Genomic DNA, 23,745 nt, shown 5'->3' with positions numbered 1-23,745 from the left:
TTCTTTCTTAATATGACAAAGCCTTTCCCAGAACCTGAGATAGCCAATATTGTTGCTTCACTTCAATTCACTTAAGTTCGTGAAGCATTTTGAAAGCATCAACTACAAGCCTGGCATTGAGGTAGTCCCTTGGTACATCAAGCCAAAAGTAATACAATCCCTTTTGCCATTTACATTGTATAAAGGGAGATAATGAATATGTACAAAAATCAAGTATATGACTTGAATGAAATGAAAATGAAAACAATAATTTTGGAGAACAAGAAACACTCTTCAAATTTAGACCCTGTGTCCTGGGAAAGTTTTTGAATGGAAAACTTCTATCTCTTCAATGGTAGGATGTTTATATCTGCATGGATTTTAGATATGTCATCTAATAACAAGAATATATATATATATATATATATATATATATATATATATATATGTCACAACTAATTTCAATGATCCCATTAATTTTACCTTGTAGTTTCTGTTTCTTGATCTTCTGTCAAGGACAAACTCAGGTGCCTCTGATCACTGTATATTATATACAATAGTAATTTATTTCTCATCTGCTCCCTTGTAGATTGATTTTCCCTATGTTTTTATTGGGAGGAATTGGGCAGCTAGGTGGCTCAGTGGATCAACATTGGCCTTGGAGTGATGAGGAAGGGAGTTCAAATACAGCCTCAGATAGCTGACACTTACTTGCTGTGTGACCTTGGGCAAGTTACTTAACCCTGATTGTCCAGCATCCAGGGTCATCTCCAGTTGTCCTAATTCATATCTGGCTACTGGATGCATATGGCTCCACAGGAGAAAGTGATGTTGGTGACTTAGCACAACACCTCCTCATTCAAATCTAAGTCACATGCTTGTCATGGTATCAACTCCCTAATGTTATTGTCTTCTTTGAGAATGAAGGACAAATATCATTATCATCATCATCAGTGGGAGGAGCACTCCTTTCTTACTGTAACCTATTAGAGAGCATGAGTCTACTTCAACCTTTAATTCCCTAATGGGGAATAATGATAGAATCTTCCTCTCAGGGTTGTTTTGAAAATGATCTGAGATCACATACTTAATATTCTTTGCAAATTTTAATGTAATCGATTATGCTACCCATCATTGTTGAATTGTTTCAGTTATGTCTTACTCTTTGTGATACCATTACCTTCTCCAGTTCATTTTACAAATGAGGAAACTGAGGCAAATAGGGTAAAGTGGCTTGACCAGGGTCACATAGTTATTAAGTATGTCTAGATTTGAACTCAGGAAGATTAGCCATTGTGACTCCAGGTCCAGTGCTCTATACATTGCACCACCTAGCTATCATTAGTAATTATCAGCTTGTATTTATATGTACACTGGTCAGCAGTATCAAGCAAGTAGCTGTGATTAAATGTTTGATTTTTGAAAAATTCCTTAAAAAGTTTCTAATGTAAAAAGTCTCTCCATTTGATTGAGACTATGAAAGAGATTTGATCTGTAGGACTATGGCAATTGATTATTTCCACATGAATACTGATTACTCATTTTTTTATTCCTTTAGGTTAACTTTTAAGACAATTAAATTTAAGCATTTTGTTCCCTGCTGACTCCTTGATGTTACAAGTACTACTGTGAGTGCACTGACTTGGGGCTTGCTGCACAACTCATGTACTCCTCACCTTGTAGCTAGGAAGTACAAAATCATTGTTTCTTTGTCTCTTTAATTAAATATGCAAGAGATATTGTTCTGTTTTGTGCTTATTTTAAGATTAAACAATTTTAAAATCATTAGTTTTCCAGAAACTCTTTCAGATAGTCATAGAGATTTTCCTTCATCAAACCTCAAATGAATGACTCTTCCCTTTAAAAATCATAACATGAAAAAAAAAGTATACCATGTCATTATGTCATGGATTATCACCTTTATGGGGATAAACATAAGCTCCCCTTTCCTATTCCTACATGTTGAGTTTATATTGGTCTAATAAGCCACAACTAGACACACTTTAAGACTAATGCAGTGATGTTGTTTTGGTCCTTTTTGACAATGAAGAACAACAATAAACCAACCAATTACAAGCAAAAAAGAGAAATCAGTTAAAATAAGGCATCATGAAAAGTAGCAGGTGATTCCAATGCCCCTAATGAGAGTCCAAATTCTCCCCTATTGAGCTTACTCTTAGATTGCAAATAAAAGTGAAGCAAGGTTAACCTGTTGGTCACTGTCAGGCAGACCCACCATGTGTGCCCATAGCAGTCAAAGTAATAGAAGCAAATAAGACCTTTTGGGTCAAAACAGTCCAGTTGTGAGGAATGGCTATTTCAATGTGAAACTTTGGCTTGCATCTACGAGAAAAATATTTTTAGTAGTGCCTAGATATGTAGCAATTTTGTGTTTATAAAATGATGTGCTCATGCATTCAGTTAAAGAGCCTAATTCTCTAACAATGAATTGGAGTTTTAACTTTCAGCTTTTTAAAAAGAAAGGGCTCTCTCTCTCTCTCTTTTTCATAAATCCCATTGCTCTCCCCATCTTCATTTAGCAAGCAAAAGGCAAATTAAATACAAAATCAGTCAAAGATGTTAATATAATTACAAATTTTAAGTCAAATATAGTCTTTTGGCAAAAATCTTATTTAAAACCATACAATTAAGTAGAAGTAAAGTAAGGATGGGCTAAAGACTGCCTTCTCATATCAGATTTCTTCTCAGAACTCCAAGTGAAGGAATGAGAGCAAGACAAACCCCACTGCTTATGTTTATTAATCCATATCACCCCTCAGAGCTTTGCAACTCTTCTCAAGACCTTGTCCCAAACCCAATCACTGTAAAAACTTCCCCAGCCCCATGCATTTGTTTCCTCTCTTCCCTAATTGGGGATCACAGAAGACTTGACAAGTAAATTATTCCCTGCCTTAGATGGAAACATTCCTTCCAGAAGGTTTGTCTTTCCCTGCAAAATCAACAGCAACAAGCCTGGCACTCGTGCTTATATAACATAACTCCCAAAAGCACAGCAAAGGTTTTTAACCACTATTCTATAAAGTTACTTCAGAACTCTTTGCATAGAAAATAACAACAATAAGAAATAACAGTAAATACAAAAACATAGCACAATGTAAAATATGTGGCAATTTGAATATAGGACCAAAACTAAAGTCAGATTGCATGCAAGATATATTATATACACATTTCACAATGACATGTGCATTTCCATAAAATAAAAACAAATCAATGGAGTTCCTACTAAGTAACACAAAGGTTACAAAACAAGGAAATTACAAAACAGATATGATGTAATACAAAGCAAAAACGTAACATGACAATGAAATAAGCTTTATTATTTCTCAGAAAACATAAACATCTGTGAACATATGCCATTAAATTCAGGACAAATAGAAGAATAAACATTGCCATTAACTTTTGAATAGGTGTATAGACATTTATCCAGTTTCAAAAATGTCCTAATTGAATATAGCATAGGGGAGATCATCCTAAACCTCCCTTGATCTGTGCTAGTTGATGATATGAGAACATTACAATCATAATCGTAATCAGAACTAGATGACACACTAAGTAGAATACTGACCCTAGAGTTAGTAGAACCTGATTTCAAATTCCAATTTAGACACTTACAAGTTGTGTGACATTGGAAAATTCACTTAAGCTACGTTTGCCTCCATTTCCTCAACCGTAAAATGGAAATAATAATAATTCCAACCTCCTAAGATTTTTGTGAACATTGAGTGACACAATAATTATAAAATACTTAGCATAGTACCTGATACGTTTAAACAATATATGAAAACAACTGCTATCACAGCCTGTGGGGAGAACCAAAAAAAAAAAAAAAAAGCATAGGCCTACTGATCTGTGAAAATAACAGAAAGACAAAAATAGAAGCTAAGATCCATCATCTCTGCCCTCCCCACACTATTCTCTCCTCCAAATGCTATAATAAAATTCAAAGTGAAAAAAGTATGCTAGGAAGCAAACATAGAAAAAATGATCTGCTTATAAAAGCTTCTAGTGATAGAGAAGTTAAAGACAAACTCAAAAGAAGATAATGACTTAAAAACATCTCTAAGCCTCAAAGAAAAATACTGATTGGACACCCCCAAAAAAATTTCTAAAAGAATTAAAGAAAAAGTATTTTTTTAAGGATTTTTCAAGGCAAATGGGGTTAAGTGGCTTGCCCAAGGCCACACAGCTAGGTAATTATTAAGTGTCTGAGGACAGATTTGAACTCAGGTACTCCTGACTCCAGAGCTGGTGCTCTATCCACTGCGCAACCTTGCCACCCCCTAAAGAAAAGTATTTTTAAAAGAGTAGAAAACATTTTCAAAAATAGATGAGAGTGGGAGAGGAAAAATTACAAACCCAATGAGACTATTGTAGCCAAGATGAAGGATCAGAGACAAAAAACCACCTGAACTCTTTCAACATTCACCTCCAAAGATTTTAAAATAATGCCTCAAATAAAATTTTGAAATGGAAGAGCAAAGAAATATTGAGAGTGAGACACTAGGTACAGATGACACTGACTGCCAATCCATTGTCCACTGGCAATTCTACATTCTAGTTCTGGGTTGGAGAGGAGGGCTTGTAGTCAGCCACAAGGGAGCAGAGGATCTTGACGCAGTTCTAGGGCTAAAAGGAATAACATCAGGGTTACAGAGGATAAGGAGTTATTGCTAGGTAAAGACCACAATACAACCAAGAAAGGCAATGAACACACCTTTTTCCCAGATCACTTCATTTTGATGGCACAGAAAACAGATTTACCTCTGAAAACAGCAACACAAAAACCTTTAGAAGCTTGGGACAGTGTTTCCCAATCCCAATATAAGAAATACCCAATCTTATCATAAAGAATAAAGGTAAGAAATAGTCTGGAGGGGCAGCTAGGTGTCACAGTAGATAAAGCACCGGCCCTGGAGTCAGGAGTACCTGGGTTCAAATCCAGTCTCAGACACTTAATAATTACCTAGCTGTGTGGCCTTGGGCAAGTCACTTATCCTCTTTGCCTTGCAAAAAAAAAAACCAAAACCAAAAACCAAAAAAAAAACCCCTCAGATGTCTCCTAGGCATCCAGAGTGAGATGTGTGAATGACAGTTGGAGATGAGAGAGTATAGGGGTCAGCAGGGCAAAGGAGCAATGATTGCCAACAAGAATAATATGCCCAGCAAAACTGAATGTAATCCTTCAAAGAGGAAAAGGAATATTTGATGAAATAGAAGATTTTCAAGTATTCCTTATGAAAAGAATAGAACTGAATAGAAACTCTGGCATTCAAAAATAAGACTGAAGAGAAGCATATAAAGGTAAATGTGAAAGTGTAATCATAAAGAATTTGATAAAATTAAATTACCTACATTCCTATTGGGAAGATGATACTTTTGACTTCTAAATACTTTATCACATTATTAGGATAGAAAAAAAGCATTTGCATAGATAGAGGATATAAGGCGTGAGTGGTTTATGCTGTAATTGTGTCTAAAAAAGGTGTGATAAAAAGGTATGAACTGAAAAAGGGGGGAAGGGAAGAGGTAAAATGGGGGAAATTTTCTCAGATACAAGAGGCATGGAAGAAAGAATTTTTATTGAACGGGGGCAATGAGGAGGTGGTAGGTAATATTTAACCTCATTCTCATTGGAATTGGTTCAAAGAGGGAAGACTATATATCCATAATTGTGTATAGAGGAGATCATTTTTTGCTTCTTTTCTTTCTTACCTGCCTTAGTCACAGAATGGGTGCTGTCTTGGTCAAAGTGAGATCTGGGAAAGAACTTAGCTTAAAAAGGTCAAGGACTCCCACTGGATCCAGGGCCATTTCCAGTTGTCAGTTAATACTAAAATATTTATTGAGTATTTTCTATGTCAGAGACTGTGTTAAGCACTGAGGTCTCTCACTGCATCAAGGACAATCTCTAGTTATTCTGGTCTATATCTGGACACTGGGCTCATATGGCCATGGAGGAAAACGTGAAGCTGGTGACTTAGCACAATGCTCCCTCACTTAAATCCCAGTCACTTGCATGTCATGGCATCACTTCCCTGTTTCCATGGTCCTCTTTAAGAAAGAAGGACAGACAACAATCTATGTGAGTAGTTTGAGCTACTCTACTGCAGGGCAGTTATGCATTCTCTCTCTCTCTCTCTCTCTCTCTCTCTCTCTCTCTCTCTCTCTCTCTCTCTCTTCTTGCTTCTTTGTGTTCCATTCTTCCTTCCTTCCTCCCTGCCTCCCTCCCTTCCTTCCTTCCTTCCACTCTTACCTGAGGGATTGAAAATTTTGATTGCTGGATCCCCAAGATAACTTGAGATTTACAGGTCCCAAATCACTCTGGATCTTGATTGGTCAAGAGTAGGTCTCAGCTCAAATTAAACTTAGTCATTGTTGGTCCCTGATCAGTACAAAGTGAATGTAACTAGCAATTGTTTTTATTTTGACCAGAAACAGTGAGTCGTCCCATCCCCTCTCGGACTGATTTTCTTTTCTTTTCTTTTCTTTTCTTTTCTTTTCTTTTCTTTTCTTTTCTTTTCTTTTCTTTTCTTTTCTTTTCTTTTCTTTTCTTTTCTTTTCTTTTCTTTTCTTTTCTTTTCTTTTCTTTTTTATCTTTTCTTTTCTTTCCTTTCCTTTCCTTTCCTTTCCTTTCCTTTCCTTTCCTTTCCTTTCTTTTCTTTTCTTTTCTTTTCTGTTCTTTTCTTCCTTCCTTCCTTCCTTCCTTCCTTCCTTCCTTCCTTCCTTCCTTCCTTTCTTTCTTTCTTTCTTTCTTTCTTTCTTTCTTTCTTTCTTTCTTTCTTTCTTTCTTTCCTTTTCATACAGCAGGACTTTAGCTTAAAAAGACCAAGATTTACCACTGCATTCAGAGCCATTTTCAGGCTTCCTGATCCATATATGCCACTAGACAACTCTGGAGGAGAAAGTGAAATTGGAAACTTTGCACAGCATCCCTTATTTAATATAAGTCACTTGCATGTAATGGCATCACCTGCCTGATGTCATGGTTCTCTTCAAGAAAGGATGAACAACAACCATCTTAGTCAAAAACGCAACTTCAAGGGAATGAAAGAGAAAGGGAGTGATAAAAAGGAGACTAGATTAAAGGAACCAAAGGATGGAAACAAAATAAACTTTTGAGGAGCAGAATAAAAACAGGAGAGAGAAGAAACATCATAAAATGGGATGAAGGAAAATACACAGTAATCAAAATTGAATGGAATGAGCTCACCCATAAAATGATAGCAGATAGCAGACAGGATTAAAAACCAGAGTCAAACAATATTGGTCACAACAGATACACTTAAACATTAAAGACACACACAGAGTTAAAAAGGACAAATAAAATCTACCACAGCTGAAGTTAACAAAAAAAAGCAGGAGTAGCAATCATAATTTCAAACAAAGCAAAAGCAAAAAAAATAGACCTAATTAATAGATATAATTGGGGAGCAGTGCCAAGACAATGGACAGAAGCCAGGAATGTCCCTGAGCTCTTCACAGCTTCCCTCAGAAACACTGCAAAATCAACTCATGAAAGGAATTCTCAAATGACAGAATTCATAAAAAGATAGAGTGAAACAATTTTCTAGCCCAAGAGAACTTAGAGATGATGTAGAGAATTATGAATGTAGCAGAAACAAAATCTGAAATCTTTTCATGCTCTTAAAAATCGGGGAAACTTGTTAAGGGTGTGGAAATGTCTTTGCTCTTGATATGTAAATTGACCCCTATTGTTTCATTGTTTAATGTGAAATTTGTAGTCTATCTCCTCATTTACAATCCCCAGTCTTCAACTCTACCTGATTCCTGTCACTAAGGGGGGGAAGGAATTCCCCTTTTGCCCTCAGTGCCCTGATGAGGGGCAAGGCTATAAAACCTGGGCTGGACATCTGCAGGCCTTCTCTGGCTATCTTTCCTTATCTCCCTCCTGTCCCTCTCTCAGTCTCAATCTCTACCAAATAATCCTGCCTAGGCTTTAGTTATTCATTCTGTCTTAAGAACTTGACCGTGCCAGAGGAAAAGTTTCTTTAACCTGTTTACTTTGCTATATTTCATAATAAAATCCTGAGTAGCTTTAACATATCAGAGAGTGGACAAATTCTTTTGCTTTTCAGTGTCCCCCAGATTCCTACACTTATCTGGTGATAAGCTTTTCTGTTGACACCAAAAATCTCATCAGCAAGAGAAAGCATCAGGAAGCTGTCTCACTTGAGTAAAAACAGGGTAAGTCCTAGCATATGGGGTATTTGTGCAAGCCAACATGAGGTTCTTAGCCACAGTGAAGATCAGCAACCAAGGGTTTACAGTTCTCATTCATGTAATCAGTGGCAAAGCAGACTAACTGTGAGGCCTTTAGCTTTAGTGCAGTAAGTAATCAATATTATATTAGAAATCCTATGTATAGCAGTAAGAGAGAAATAGAAATAGAAAGATACAGAATAGGGAATGAAGTAATAAAACTTTTTTTACAGATGCTATGATTATATATATATATATATATTATATATATATATATATATATATAATATATACATGTACATATAATCCCAAAGACTCAACTAAAAAGTAAATTAAAATAATCAATAATTTCAGCCAAATAGCAGGATATAAAGTAAACCCACATAAATCATCAGCATTTCTACATATTTCCAACAAGATTCTGCAGGAGAGTATAACTAGAGATATCTCATCTAAAATTAGATAGTATAAAACACCTGGGAGTATACCTTCTAAAACAAAACCCATGATTTATATGAATAAATCTATTTAAAAAAACTCAACTTTATACAGAAATAAAATCAGCTTTAATTAAGTAGGTAAATATTAATTGTTCATGGGTAGGCAGATTCAAAGTAATAAAAATAGCAATTTTATCAAAATTTATATATTTTATGCCATTCCAATTAAATTATCAAAAATTATTTCATGGGACTCAAAACTAATAATTCATTGGAAGAACAAAAGGTCAGGATTCTAGAAACTAGTGTAAAACCATGAAAATGAAGGAGATTTTAGCACTTCAAGATCTTAAATTATATTGTAAGGCAGTAATTATCAAAAGTATTTGGTACTGGCTAAGAAATAGAAAGCAAGATTAGTGGAACAAAGTAGACAGTCATTTAAAGTAAATAAATATAGTTACCCCATTTTTTTAGGGAGAGTAAAGTTATTTTATTAAGTCATGCACATCATGTGTGTTAGTGCAAATAGTTTAATCTGTATTCAAGAAATTCTATGTATTTTATATCTTTACAAAATAGATTTAAAACAATTATTTACTTTAAAAAATGTAATTCTGAAGTTAAGCATTTCAGAACAATATTTGCAATGACGTATATACAAGAGGTACAGAGTACCACTGGCATATAAGCATTCGGTGGGGGAATAGCTTCCTGCAACAGAAAAATGGTGAAATGAACAAGATGATATTTTTTACAAGTCATTTGTGGACTAATTTTTCCATAAATCTAATGGTTCTCCCAACAGCAAATCCCCAGTAGTTTAAAATATAACCTTTAATATATCAACAATGACCCCCAAAACCTCACAAGGCAAATTATATGCTAAATTCCTATTTAAGTATTTGGCGAGACCTGTAGATTGCCATGGAGAATCTAAGCCAATTCATTGAGATTTTTCTCATTTCCATTTTCTAAAAAACCTTCACTCCATTAATACTTCTGTATGTTATAGAGACTTCAATAAACTTTATTGGCATAACCGTTGAGCTGCAAAAAACAAAAACAAAAACAACCCCCCCCAAAAAAAATAAAACGATAGCTCACTTTGACTTTGGACATTTAACTGAGAAGATCCTAACTGAAATAGTGCTTCTCATAAACAAAACTAATCAAGTTTAAAAAAAAAAGATAAAAACAAAAGCAAAAAAACAAAATTCCAATTGCATTCCTAACTGTAAGATTCCCTGGGTTTACAGAAATTCACCTCATCCAGTATATTGATTAGTTATAGATGCACTCCAAACTCTCATAACAAAGTCAATAAAAATTTATCTAAAGAAGACGCATTTTCCTTCTTTAAAGCAATATTTGGAAGAATAAGTGAGGAGAAAAATAATCATGCTTCCTAAAACGTTGTAGATGAGAAAGTAAAGAAATGGTCTCTGTACTTTGAATGTATTAAGTTGAATAAATTACAATCCAATTGAATAGTTTGGTTTACTGTTGCTGTAGTCATGAAATGGTTGCTCCCAGAAATACTTCAGTTCACTCAAGAAAATACATACACTCTTACAAAGTTTTTCCAGGTTGATGCCATCCACATCTTCAAGTCACATTAAGGCTGCACAAAAAAGCATGTATATTTCTCGAATCACTGCCACAACAGAACCTTTTCCAAACGTGTCTTTTCCTTGAAAAAGATCTATGGAAGTAGTAGTTGTCTCTAAGTCTTGTTCCCAATAGCTCAGTGGTTTATAGCAAGTAAAAATGGTATCAATATGTAAAAAAAAAATATGTGCATATATTTATTTCAAAATGATAGGCACTGAGCACACAGTGCCTCTTTTCTCATGTATTTATCAGTTGTTTGGTTTGGGTAGGTGTCCAATCAGAAAATGAATTATCAGTTACCCCATTTTTTGACAAATGTAGGACTTTGGGATAAGAATCTTTTATTTGGTAAAAATAAAATTGCTGGGAAAACTGAAAAGCAGTCTGACATAAACTGAGCATAGACCAATATCTTGCACCATTTACCATGATAAGGTCAAAATGGATACATGACCTAGAAAGAAAGAGATACATAACAAAAGAAATTGAAGAACATGAGCATATTGCTTATCAGACTTATGTATTGGTAAACATTTTATGAAAACAAGAGACAGAGTTTAGTGAGATATAAAAATGCATATTTTTATTATATTAAAAAGGTTTTTAAACAAATAAAACAAATGTAACCCACATCAGAAGAAAAGCAGAAACTTCAGGAAAAATTTTACAGACAGTTCCTCAGATAAAGATCTCATATCTCAAATATATACAGAATTTTGTTAGATCTATAAGAATTTGATAAGTAATTTCACAATTGAAAAGTGAATATACTGAACTGAATATGAACTGAACTGAATATGAACAGACAATTTTCCAGACAACTTAATGCTCTGAATCATTATTGATTTGGAGAAATGCAAATTCAAACAACCTTGAGATATTATTTTACACCTATCAGATTGACTAAAATGATGGAAAGGGAAAGTGACAAATGTTGGAAGGGATGTAAAAAATAGGAACTTAATTTATTGTTGGGGATCTGTGAGCTGATCAAACCATTTTGGAGAGAGATTTGGAATAATGCCCAAAGAGTATTAAATTGCCTATACTCTTGGATTCAGTGTTATTATTTCTAGGCCTTTTCCCAAGATGATTAGGGGAAATGGAAAAGAACCTACATGTTTTAAAATATATTTATAGCATCTCTCTTTGTGATGGCAAAGAACTGACAATTGTGTAGATGCCCATCAATTGGGCAATGGCCAAACAAATTATAGTATATGTTCATGATGTAATATTACACTGCTATAAGAAATAACGAGATCAATTATTATAGAAAAGCATTGAATAGCCTCTACAAAACAATGAAAAACAAAATGAGCAGAACCAAGAAAACATTTATCAAACTCTTATGAACTTAACATATTACCAGAAAAAAGATCAGAGAAGAAAAATGGTTTGATCCTACATCCATGTGAGGTTGAAGGAGTCTCAAACAAAATGGTGACATTAAGAATAGAATCCAAGTCCAGATCTATTAAATTACTGGAAGACAGAGTGATAGAACTTCATAGGCAGCATTGTTAAATTAGACCCAATTCTCTTGAGTCATACAATGAAAGTTCTTTGAACATGAAAATGAGAAGTCCACTAGGTGATGTAAAATAGATATCAATCTCTTGTTTTAATTTGAGGAAAGACTTGTGAACTAGCATATAATTTCAGTTTTCTGAGGACTTGGGTACAGAATACAATAAAGAATTGAATAGTGATAACTCTGGGTTCCAAGGTCAGAGATAACTATATGTTTGAAACACCTTCTTCCTGTTCTTGCATATGTACCTTCACCAAGGAAATATGAAGAGGGAAAAAATAAAGAGGGATGGAACAAATCTTTTTAAAAATATTTTATTAGTTTTCCAATTGTATACAATAATAGTTTCTAACCCATCATTTTTATAAGGTTTTGAATTCTACAATTTTCCCCCACCCTTCCTTCCCTCCCCCCATGTCCCACAGAAAGCAGTCTGACAATCTTTACATTGTTTCCATGCTACACACATTGATTTAAATTGAATGTGCTGAGAAAGATGTCATATCCTTGAGGAGAAAATAAGATATTAGAGATAGAAAAATTATGTTGTACATGAGACACTTTTTAAAAAATGGAAGGTAATAGACTTTGGTCTTTATTTAAACTCCACAGTCCTTTCTCTGTATACAGATTGTATTCTCCATTGCAGATACCCTAAAACTGTCCCTTATTATTGCTTTGGTGGAATGAACAAGTCCATTAAGGCTGATCATCACCCCCATGTTGCTGTTACAATGTACAATGTTCTTCTGGTTCTGCTCATGTTGTTCAACATCAGTTCATGCAAGTCTTCTCTTAATTTCCATCCCTCTTGGTTTCTAATAGAAAAGTAGTGTTCTGTAACACACACACACACACACACACACACACACTTACCCCTTGATGGACATTCACTTGATTTCTAATTCTTTGCTACCACGAACAGGGTTACTATGAATATTTTTGTACAAGTGATGTTTTTACCTTCTTCAGGGTATAAACCTAGTAGTGGTATTGTTGGATCAAAGGGTATGCACGTTTTTTATTGCCCTTTGAGTGTAATAGAGTAGAACAAATGGGCTGGAACAAATATAATATAGTTTTTGCAGCAGAAACTCATGTCAGGAAGACAACCTATTTTTTTTAGCACAATTTGCTTCTACATTCAAAGGTTTAAAAAATAACACTACAAGCTAACAGTCTGACATTTACTACTCCAGTAGTCTTAAGAAACTGAAAAGTATCTCTGGGCCTCAGTTCTCATATGTGCATAATGAGGGAAAAGGAATAGAATAGTTCTGAGGTTCCTTTTATTTTTAAATCTATGATTGTATCATTAAGCCTTTGATTATATTAGTATAAATAATGTCCAGAATGACTGAACAGCAGAATGAGGCATCTAGATGACATAGTGATAGACAACTGGGCCTTAAGTTACTAAGGTCTAAGTATAAAAACTAGCTTCAGGAACTTTCTAGTTGACAATAGGCATTTAACTTCTGCTTGCCTCAGTTTCCTCAATTGTAAATTTAGGAAAATAATTGCACAAACCTCCTAGGCTTGTTGTGAGGATTAAAGATGATATTTGTTAGGTGATTGGCATAGGATATATAAAATAATTATTGTTGTTAATATTAAAATAATGGTTTTGCTTACCTCTCCCCTTTTTAAACATCATTTGAAGTGTTATGATTACTGTTAGGTACCACATTCCTTTTTTAATATGTAAAATCATGCAAAACATGTTGCATATTAACCATATAATACAAAAAAAGATAAGTAAGGAAATTATATTTCAATTTTCACTTAGAATTCATCAATTCTCTTTCAGGAGGTGCATAGCATTTTTCACAACAGGCTCTTCAGAATTGTCTTGGATCACTGAATTTGTAAGAGTAGCTAGACCTTTCACAAGTGATCATCATTATAATACTGCTGTTGCTGTGTACACTTCAATTGACTTTTCATGAATTCATAAAGCCCTTTACAAGTTTTTTTCTGAAATCATCCTGCTCATCATTTCTTATAGCACATCATTATCTACCAAAATTACACACTATAATTTGATCAGGCATCCCCTCAATTTCCAATTCTTTGCCACCACAAAAATGGTTATAAGAAATATTTTGTGCATAAGTTTTTTTCCTCTTAATCTCTTTGTGATAAAGGGCTAGTAATGGTATTTCTGGATGAAAAAATATGCACACAATTTTATAGCTCTTTGGACATAGGACCAAAATGTTCTATTGAATGTTTTTCCCCTCCACCATTAATCATTTTTCAATTCTGCCATGTTCACCAATCTGATGGGTGTGAAGTGCTTCAAAGTTTTTTTGAATTGCATTTATATAAGCAATAGGGATTTAGACCATTTTTGTATGAGTATTGATAGTTTTAATTTCTTCTTTTGAACTCTGACAATTTATCCATTGGGGAATATTTTTTTTAATTTGACTCAGTTCTGTATATGATTATTTAATGAGGCCTTTATCAGAGAAACCTGTAAATTTAAAATATGTATATTTCATCATCTATGGTATTTTTTTAGGAAAATGTACCTTCCCTGATCATCTGTCTTTATTAAATATGTTTTTCCTTTTTGTGGCTATCATTATTGCTACCCCTCCTTTTTCTTCTATAGCTGAAACATAATAGATTCTACTCTGTCACTATTATTAATTTGTTTTGTGTGTTTTTTTGTTTCAAGTGTACCTCATAAACAATATAATTTTAGATTCTGGTTTCTTATCCATTTTGATATCTGTTTCTATTTTATGAATGAATTCATCCGATTCACATTCACCATTATTATTTTCGTTGTTCAATTACATAGCCATGTGCAACTCTTCATGATCCCATGGACCATGCATAGCTTCTGTACTCTACTATCTCCAAAAGACTGTTCAAATTTATGTTCGTTACTTCCATTAAACTATCTGGTCATCCTCTGCTGTACCCTTTGCCTTTTGTCTACAAGATTCTTCAGAAGCAGTCTTTTCTAAAAAGTTCTGTCTTCTCATTATGCTGTCAAACTGTTTAAAGTTCAGCTTCAGTTTTTGTCCCTCCAATGAATATTTAGAGTTAATTTCTTTAAGGATTGACTAATATGATCTTCTTGGTGTCAAAGAAACTCTCACAAATTTCCTCCAGCACCATAATTTGAAATTTCTGCTGGACCATGCTTTGTCATGATGGAGGGACTTATATAACTCAATGAAACTATAAGCTATTTTTTGTGTAAGGTCACCCAAGATGGTCAGTTCTTAATAGATAATTCTAACACAAAGATGATTCACTGGAGGAAAAAAAATGGCATGATTACTCTGTCCATCTCAGGATTTCTCTAACAGTCTAATAAACTTATTAAAATGGAAAATTAAATAATTCTGATGTGATCTATTTTTGGCGAAGCTCAGATAGTTCCTGATGATCACCACTTCCTTTGCTAAATCCTTGAAAATTATTCTTTTAATACTGCATTCCAGAATTTTTATCAGAAATAGACATAATTTGCCAGTTTGAAGACAGTTCTCTCTCTGTCTCTGTCTCTCTGTCTTGCTCTCTATCTCTAAATTAGGACAATTGATAATCACCAATCTTGTGACTCCTTTCTATTTTTCTTCAGTGCTTCTTGCTCACTGATAGTGGATCAGCAATATACTTGTCATTTCTTGACATTTTATTCATTGCTGATGAGTATGATACATTAAGAGCAAATAGTGCTCAGTGACTATATCCTTACTTATCTTGACTTTCAACTTTCCATTAACCATTTTGATATAAAATAAACATGTTTGTTCAAGTATAATATAGCACTTCGAATGATGAAAAAATTGAGAATAAATGAGGGCAAAGGGCTTGACTAAGGTCACATAACTAGTAAGTTTTAGAGAAAGGATTTAAGCTTTGATCTCCTCCAACCTAATTCCCTACTCCTATAACTAAACCATGCTGCTTCCTATTACTAAAATTAACTCTTTTGTCAAGTGATATTAACATTTCACTTTAGGGCTTGGGTATTCTTACTTACTAATTAAATTATAAGTTCCTGACCTGCAAATACAACCAGATTTTCTGGTGAAGACTAGGTGTTGTCATGGCCCAGAACAAACATGGGTCGTGTCATGAGAATGGGTTCTTAAGAATTGAAAGATGTCTCCTTTCTTCACATTTTTGACCCTAGAGTGAATTTACAAACAATTATATAGCTGTAGTATGTTGAAAAAAAAGCCAAGAATTTTGAAATGGAGGATCATGGTCTACTCTTCCGCTTTCCCTTAAAATATAGATACCTACAAACATTTCAAAGAAGGATGTAGCAAGATCAAAGATCCAGAGCGTTAAGACACCTTAGTGGTCATCTAGTACAACCCTCTTATTTTGTAGATGAGGAAGTTATGTTCCCAGGGAGGTAAATGTCTTGTCCATTGTGACATAGTGGATGACAGTAGCAGGATTTAAATAAAGTACCCTGATTCTAAATTCAGAGACCTTTCTACTATTTCTCAATTCTGTTGTGCCATACTGTCTCCATGTGGGGCTTATGGAATACAAATGGTTTTCAAAAAATAGTGTATATTTGGTTTCTTTCACATTTTTCTTGAGTGAGATGGAAGCAGCCTGGCAGAGTGGAATTAATACTACCTTGCAGAACAGGAGAAATTGGTCCTATTCTCAGCTCTATCATTTTTTTTATGTGACACTTCACTTTGTCTTTTATAAAATGAAAGGGCTGGATTCAATGATTTCAACATTTTCTTGAACACTCTTTATTTTAGGTCCCCTCCAGTTTAGATAACCTATACTATAAATTTCAAAAATGTAAGATTATCTAGGTTGCTGGAGAGTTGAGGGCAGGTTAAATGACTGGTAATGTATTTAGAACATGGGATAAAAGATAAATGACTATAATCCTGCACAAATATGTATAAACTTTTCCAAAGTTCATAGATTTAGAATTGAAAGTCATCCCAGAAGCTTTCTAATCAATGTCCTCATTTTATAGATATGTAGTTAAGCCCTAGAAAGTTCAAATGACTTGCCTAATGTCAGACAAACAATGAATAGAAGAGCAGAATTTGAATTCTAATATGTTGATTCCAGAAGACTTATATTCTAGGTCCTAGAAGAAGGCTTCCAGAAATTTGGGAGGATAATTTATAAAGTGCTTCTAGGAGGAAATGTCTAAAATTTATAGCAGATGAGGTGGAATTGGTAGGTTATGATATTCACACTAGAATAAATAGAAAGGGATTGTTGATTAATCACAGTAAGTAACCTTTATATCGAGAGGCTTCTGGAGGGATAGTGCCTTGGTAGAAGCTCAGATTTAGAAAGTAACTCAGATGTTTTGATTGCAATTTGATTCTACATGGTGGTTATCAAGTTTAGAAACTCCCCAAAAAAGAAAAGAATAGAGGCAAGTGTAGAGCTGATTTTATTGTCCGTTGAAATGATAGACAATCAAGGAAGTCCCCAAACCCCTCAATCTGAATGCAAAAGAAGACCCTAGAAAGCATTGAGCTAAAGGAAAGTAAAGATAGTAGTTCATTCAATATTTGGCCACCTCAAGGGGTCAGCATTTTCCTCTGTGTTTCATGTTTAGTTTTCCATTACTTTTCCTGAAAGAATAAAAGCAATAATGATGACAGTGACCAATAGCATAAATGAAAATATATGTGTATTTCTTATGTACTGATATCAGACACACATGAAAGTTAATTTATTAATAAGGTGGTCATGACTCTAGTACTGCTATATTTTCTCAGCAGACTGTAGGATAGAGACTTTTTGCCTTTCTTTATATCCTTAATACTGAGGAAAATGCCTGGCTCTTACTTAGGTGTGATGTAGTTTAGAGACCTGACAGTGGAGTCAGACAACTAGAATTCAATGTCTGCCTTTGTCATATGCCATCAGGATGCCCTTGAGCAAGTCACTTAAGGAGTCTGAACCTCAGCTTTCCCATCTGCAGAATAGGAGTGTGTATATTGTATGATGGGGTATACAATGGATATTATAAAGAATATACTTTGTAAACTCTAAAGTACTCTAGAAATGTGGGCTATTGTAAGTTAAATGGCAATATGGCACAATGTCTAGGGTTAGGGTTAGGGTTAGGCAGGTTCAAATTCTGCCTTTTTTCATACAATACTTATATAACCAGAGACAGGGCTAATCTTCTCAGTGTCTCCAGGTGACTCTCTAAGAAAAAGTTATAATTAAGTTACTGATTTTCCTTGTAAAGGACATTGCCATCTTTAGAGTTCAATATACTTAAAAAATCAGAAGTCCAAAATGCTAATTTTTAACATAGCCACCTCTTTTTTGCTATTTGGTTCTTTCAGGTCAAGTGGAGCTTCTCTAGCCTCCTTTTCTCACTAGGATCAGTCTCTGAAATTAAGAGACTCTTAGTCTAGTGCTAAGGGTCCTTGTCTGTTCTAATAAAGGATCAGCAGCCCAAATCCTAGAAGGAATCATCTGTACTTACTTATTTGCTTCTCCAAAAATACACATGTTATTATAGGTTTTTCCATCAGAACCACAGACAGGATCAAAGCGTGTTGGACAGTTGGCATGGTCCTCTGATGGCTTCTTGTTGCCATTCTGGAAAAAAAGAGGTCAGTATGAGATCAATATAGTATAGCCATTTCAGAGCTATGTTTAAATAACCAAAAATATTAGGAAAGAAACAACCACAGATAAGTCGGAAAGTGCTTCGATTGAACTTGGAAAATTTTTATCTATCTTTTTAGAACCATTTCAGTTTCCTTCAGTGCAAAAGGAGAAACTTTAAAAAAAAATTTGCAAGGCAATGGGGTTAAGTGACTTGGCCAAGGTCACGCAGCTAAGTGAGTATTAAGTGTGTGACTCAGATTCTCTTGACTCCAGGGTCAGTACTCTATCCACTGTGCCACCTAGTTGCCTCTTATTTATGTTTTTTTTTTTTAAAGGAGAAACTTTCAATAGATTATAAGTATATATCGTTCCAGCTCTACTGGTGAATCTTCTTTTAGATTGGAGCTCACCAGGACTGGAAGCACTGAAGCCACTCAACCTGTTCCTAATTCTGATTGACACAAGAGGCTTAACTTGCTCTGTTTTTCTTGCAACTTTGGTCAATTTGACCCTCCCCAGGCAGCTTGATTAATCTGACTCCTTCCTTCCATAACAGAAAAGGCTCATCACATTAGTTCATGAAGACTCAATTACTTTTTGTCCTACAGAGGAACAAAATAGTTGAACTTAAGTAATTTACTAGCCTCAACCTCCACTAGTAGTAGGGATGACAAGAGTGTGTCACCAAGTTGTGTTTTCCAAGGTATATTCTAAGAACTACTCTAATTCTGACATTCTTTGTTCTATGGTTCCTTACAGCTTTAATATTCTACATTGTGTTAGAGATTTATTTATTAAATAAGGAGTTGAATCTTTTCCCATTTCTAGGGTCATTTCTCATTTTAATGCAATGTCAAATCTAAGCTTTTCCATGTCTACTCTGAGAATTTTTTTTCTTTTTTTCTGATTAAAATTATGGTCCTGCCAGATCCTGACTGGGTGATTCATTCAATGACATCAATGAAACACAAACAAAGTAACTAAAAAAACAGAGAGACTCACTTGGCTCTCCACTACATTGGCGGCAGATTTTTTCTCCTCTTCTTGATCATCAGTAACTCCTGGGTTCATCTTCTGGTTAGAGGGACTTGGCTTCTGATTTTTACTGGATCCACCTGCCTTCCCCATTTGGTTTGCAGCATCTGTAGATAAATCACAGGTGCAAAAATTAAGCTGAAACTAATGGCCTTTTGGAACATTTAATCTAATCCTCCCATCATTAAATAATTATAATAGTAACTCACGTTCCCTCTGGAAACTTGATTCTCACTTGTGGTTTTTTAGCATTGAATTATCCTGAGTTTCTTCCTAAATTCCTATTTGTTTCTCCTCTGTCTCAGAAATAATAACAAAGAATAGATTATCTAGTCTAAACTACTGACCAGCTTTTATAATGTTTGTCCTTCATTCTTGTTATCAGGTAGGTAATCCCATGACAAGCACATGAATTGGATTTGAGCGAGGGGGGTCTGTGCTAAGTCACCAGTCATCAGAGCCGTCTAAGATCCAGTAGTCAGATATGAATCAGGATAACTGGAGATGGCCCTGGATGCAAGGCAATCAGGGTTAAATTACTTGCCCAAGGTCACACAGCTACTAAGTATCTGAGGCTAGATTCAATCTCCTGTGCTCCTGACTCCAAGGTCAGTGTTCTATCCACTGTGCCACCAAGCTCTCCATGGCCAGCTTTAAACACAATGCCTGGCTATAATAGGCGCTTACATACTTGTGGACTGACTGACTTCACAGAATCAGAATATCATAATTATGGGACTAAAAGGGATCTCAGAAATCCTCTAATGTCAAAGGTCTAGAGATGTATTCTTCCTTATTTTACAGATGAGGAAACTGAGAAAAGAGTTCAATATACTTCCATAATGCCACAAAACAACAGAGACTGCTCCTGAATTCAAGTCTTATGAATTCAAATTCAGTGTTTTTTAGCATGTTATCAGGAAGTCCCTCCACAATAACCTATATTTGTGACCTCCTTTGTTAGATCCATTCATTCCAGTCCCAACTGTCCTCACTATCTTCAGACCCTGATTTCCAATTTGCTATACAATATCTTCACTCCTCTGTCCCATCAATAGTTTTAACTCAATATATCTGTGACTAAATCACATTTGAGTTAACAGATAGGATTTAAGAATCATTAAGAGATACCTAGTCCAAATATTGAGCTTACTTTCTCTTTTATCTATTTTATTCTCTTATAGATTTTATTGCATTTCTTTTTTAAAATTAAATTAATTTATTTTTACATGTATAAAGCATTTCTAGACTTTGGAGAACTGAGTAGAAATAATGGAAACTTGAAGGTAGTTGTGAGCAGGGAAGGAAAAAGCAATACCTGAAGTTTGTCAAATAACCTAATAAGTTCAAGTCTTGCCTTGTCTTTTGCTAGTTCTAAGCTAGGGAATTCTTATGTTCCCTCATATGTAAAATAATGTATATGAACTAGCTCCTTATTAAATTCCTTTTTGATTATATGATTCTTTAAAAACATGATACTTTTTCTATATTTAGATACATATTCTTTTCTAAAGTAAGAATACTTTGGGGAAAATAATTTAGAACAGGGATTTTGAGTTAAATATATACACATCCACACACACACATAACAAATGCTTTTTCCTCTCCTTCTCTTTTGCCATTGGTTTAATAAACCAAATTTTAATGACATGCATGACTTGATCTTTCAAAGAAATGCCAGTCCTCGCCAGTCTGAAGGCAGAGAAGTGACCTGTCGGATCTTACTCATAAGACTTTAGAAGTGAAAGGAATCTTAGAAGTCACACATAGTAAATAGAAGAGTCACAGTTCAAATACAGAAAATCTGCATAATAGAATTGATTTCAGGTAAGGATTGTACTAGATAACTGCTGACAGTCCTTCCATTTCTGAAAGTGTGGAAGTCTCTCCTCTTACTCCAAATGCAGTTCTCTTCTAAATTCTTTTTTACCTTCTAAGATCTGGATTGCCATTGATTTCTCAAATGAAATTTTGAGCAATAAGTTTTTAAGATTCCTAGTGTTCTCATTTTTAAATTGAAGAAGTTTGAATAGCTGATTTCTCAAGAGCACTTCCAATTCCAATAATCTATGGTTCTCTGGCAAGAGTATTTTATCTTGACATTACAGGATCTTCCATCAGATTTTACATCCATCATTTTCTGATGCTGTGTCAATCATTTCTGCTTCATCTATAAAGTGATTATTAGACTTAACCATTATCAAAGAATATGAAAGCAATATCAGTAGCCATTTCATACAACTATACTTACCATAACAACACACTTGGCAAGCGATTATCCCAACTCTGTTTGAGGACCTCCAGGGAGTAAGATGCCACCCCCACTTTTCATGGTAGATTGTTCCACTTTTAGATTACCCTATTCTTAGGATATTTTTCCTAACACCAAGTATAACTTTGCCTCAAAGTAAGTTTTGCCAATTGCTCCTATTTCTTTCAACTCAGGCTAGATTGAAAAAATTCAGTTCCTTTCACTACAGCCTTTCAAAAACTTGAACACAGTTATTCTATTCTTTACCTCCTTCTCCTCCTCCATCTCCTCCCAGCAAAACATTCCAAGCACCTTTAACCATGTGACACAGGCCCTTAATCACCTTATTCTCTTTCACTATAACTAACCAGTTCTTTACACCGAATATCTCACAATATGGTGGGAAGATCAAATGAGATAAAGGTTATAAAGAAACATATAAATAGTAGTCTGCAGTGAAAAGATCCTAGGACTTGAAAATAATGGCAAGGGATTCAATACCAAGGTCTTCTATTTCCTAATTATATGAATATATTCACCTCTCTGTTCCTCAGTTTCAGAGTCTGCTAAATGGCTATAAAAAAATCATTACTTATCTCCCAATTTATTTCTTTGTTTATATTTTGCAAAAGAAATAGTTTAATAATAGTCAAGTGCCATAGACTTGTGAGTGTTACTAGTAGAGTGCAATGCATCTCTAGATATGATATGACATGGGTCTAATGTATTCCTTTGAATGAGCATTAAATTGCTATTGAGTCAATCACTCAATTGGTCAATAAGCAATTAAGTGCCAGGCACTTCTAAATTCTGGGCACTAAATAAAGATGAAAAACAGTCCATGTCTTTAAGGCGATCTCAAAATCTAATCTGTTTCCCAAACATTATATAAATAAAATCTTGCAGAAATTTAGGATTCATTCTTTGTGGTTTTACCAGCATAGGGAAATCTCAATTTGAAAATTTCTTCTAGTACAACTTATTAATAAATCAACTGTCATTAGTCTTAAAGTTACTTGGGGTTACTGAAAGATTAAGTGACCTGACTCGGGGAGAGCAGTTAATATGTATGACAGGTGGAGACTTGAACCCAGATCTCCTTGACACTGATGCTAGCTCACTGTACTATGTTTCCTCTCAAGTTGTTATTGGGAATTATGAAGTAAAGGATAGGGCCTTTTGCTTAGTTGATAGAGAGCAGATTTCAACATAAAAACATCTTAAATCAAACCCTGCCTTTGACACAAACCACCAGTTTAAACCTTACATAAATCACTTAACCCCTCAGTGCCTTAGGCAATATTCTAAGACTACAAATTGAAAAACAAACAAAACTTGTTGGATCTCCATGTGGAAGGAATTTCCACACCAGGATTTTCCTGCACAGATAACACATTCTTATTATATTTTAACTATAAAAAATCTCTCTAAATGATATAATAGTCTTCTTATACCAATCAACGATAAAAGTATAGATCATTAGACTTATATAATCTTAGAAATGAGATAACATAAACCATTAATTTTAGTTTTGTTCTTTTATAAAGGAGGAAAGTGTGAAATATAGAAGTCAAGCGCTTTGTCCACCCATCTATTAACTGTAAAAGGACTCAAGTTAATCCTCCTGATTCTTATGCCATAGTAGCACACATAGATTCTAAGAATTGGATAGGACATTGGATATTATCCATTCCAACCATCTTACCTGAGAAGATAGCACCCAGCACTAAGGAGAAGAGTATGCATGCAATTGCTGTCTTCATCATGAGACTGGCTATAGTTCTTATTCCTTCTCCAGGGAGTGATGCTTTCAGTGATGCTCTCTGTAGGAGAAAGACAGAGTGAATAACTCGGGTACTGTGTGTGCTATATATTTGAAAAATATCCTCCACCCCAAATTTTGAAAAAGTACTATTATTTCAAAACAATTCCACCACCCCCTTTCCTTAAGCCTGCAATAGAGCTCATTTTATGAAGATGTTTTTACAGTTAGAAAGGAACATTCCCGATGGCAATGCCATATTAAAAATCCATTTCACACCCAGAGCCCATAA

At 34.6% G+C, this 23,745-nt stretch overlaps 1 protein-coding gene across 1 annotated transcript; it reads right to left on the bottom strand.

The window, feature by feature from the left end:
- Positions 1-17,362: 17,362 nt before the first annotated feature.
- On the bottom strand, positions 17,363-23,454 carry LOC141517934 (serine protease inhibitor Kazal-type 9-like). The gene is made up of 4 exons (XM_074229440.1): positions 23,397-23,454; positions 19,396-19,547; positions 18,278-18,393; positions 17,363-17,408 (listed from the first exon to the last, which is right to left on the bottom strand). Exons 1-4 carry the CDS (start codon positions 23,452-23,454, stop codon positions 17,363-17,365), a joined length of 372 nt encoding a protein of 123 aa, XP_074085541.1.
- Positions 23,455-23,745: the final 291 nt, after the last annotated feature.

This window comes from Macrotis lagotis, chromosome 1 (assembly GCF_037893015.1).
Source record: "Macrotis lagotis isolate mMagLag1 chromosome 1, bilby.v1.9.chrom.fasta, whole genome shotgun sequence".
NCBI lineage: Eukaryota > Metazoa > Chordata > Mammalia > Peramelemorphia > Peramelidae > Macrotis > Macrotis lagotis.
Note: the sequence above shows the minus strand (reverse complement) of the source record. Positions and strands in the feature narration are given on the sequence as shown.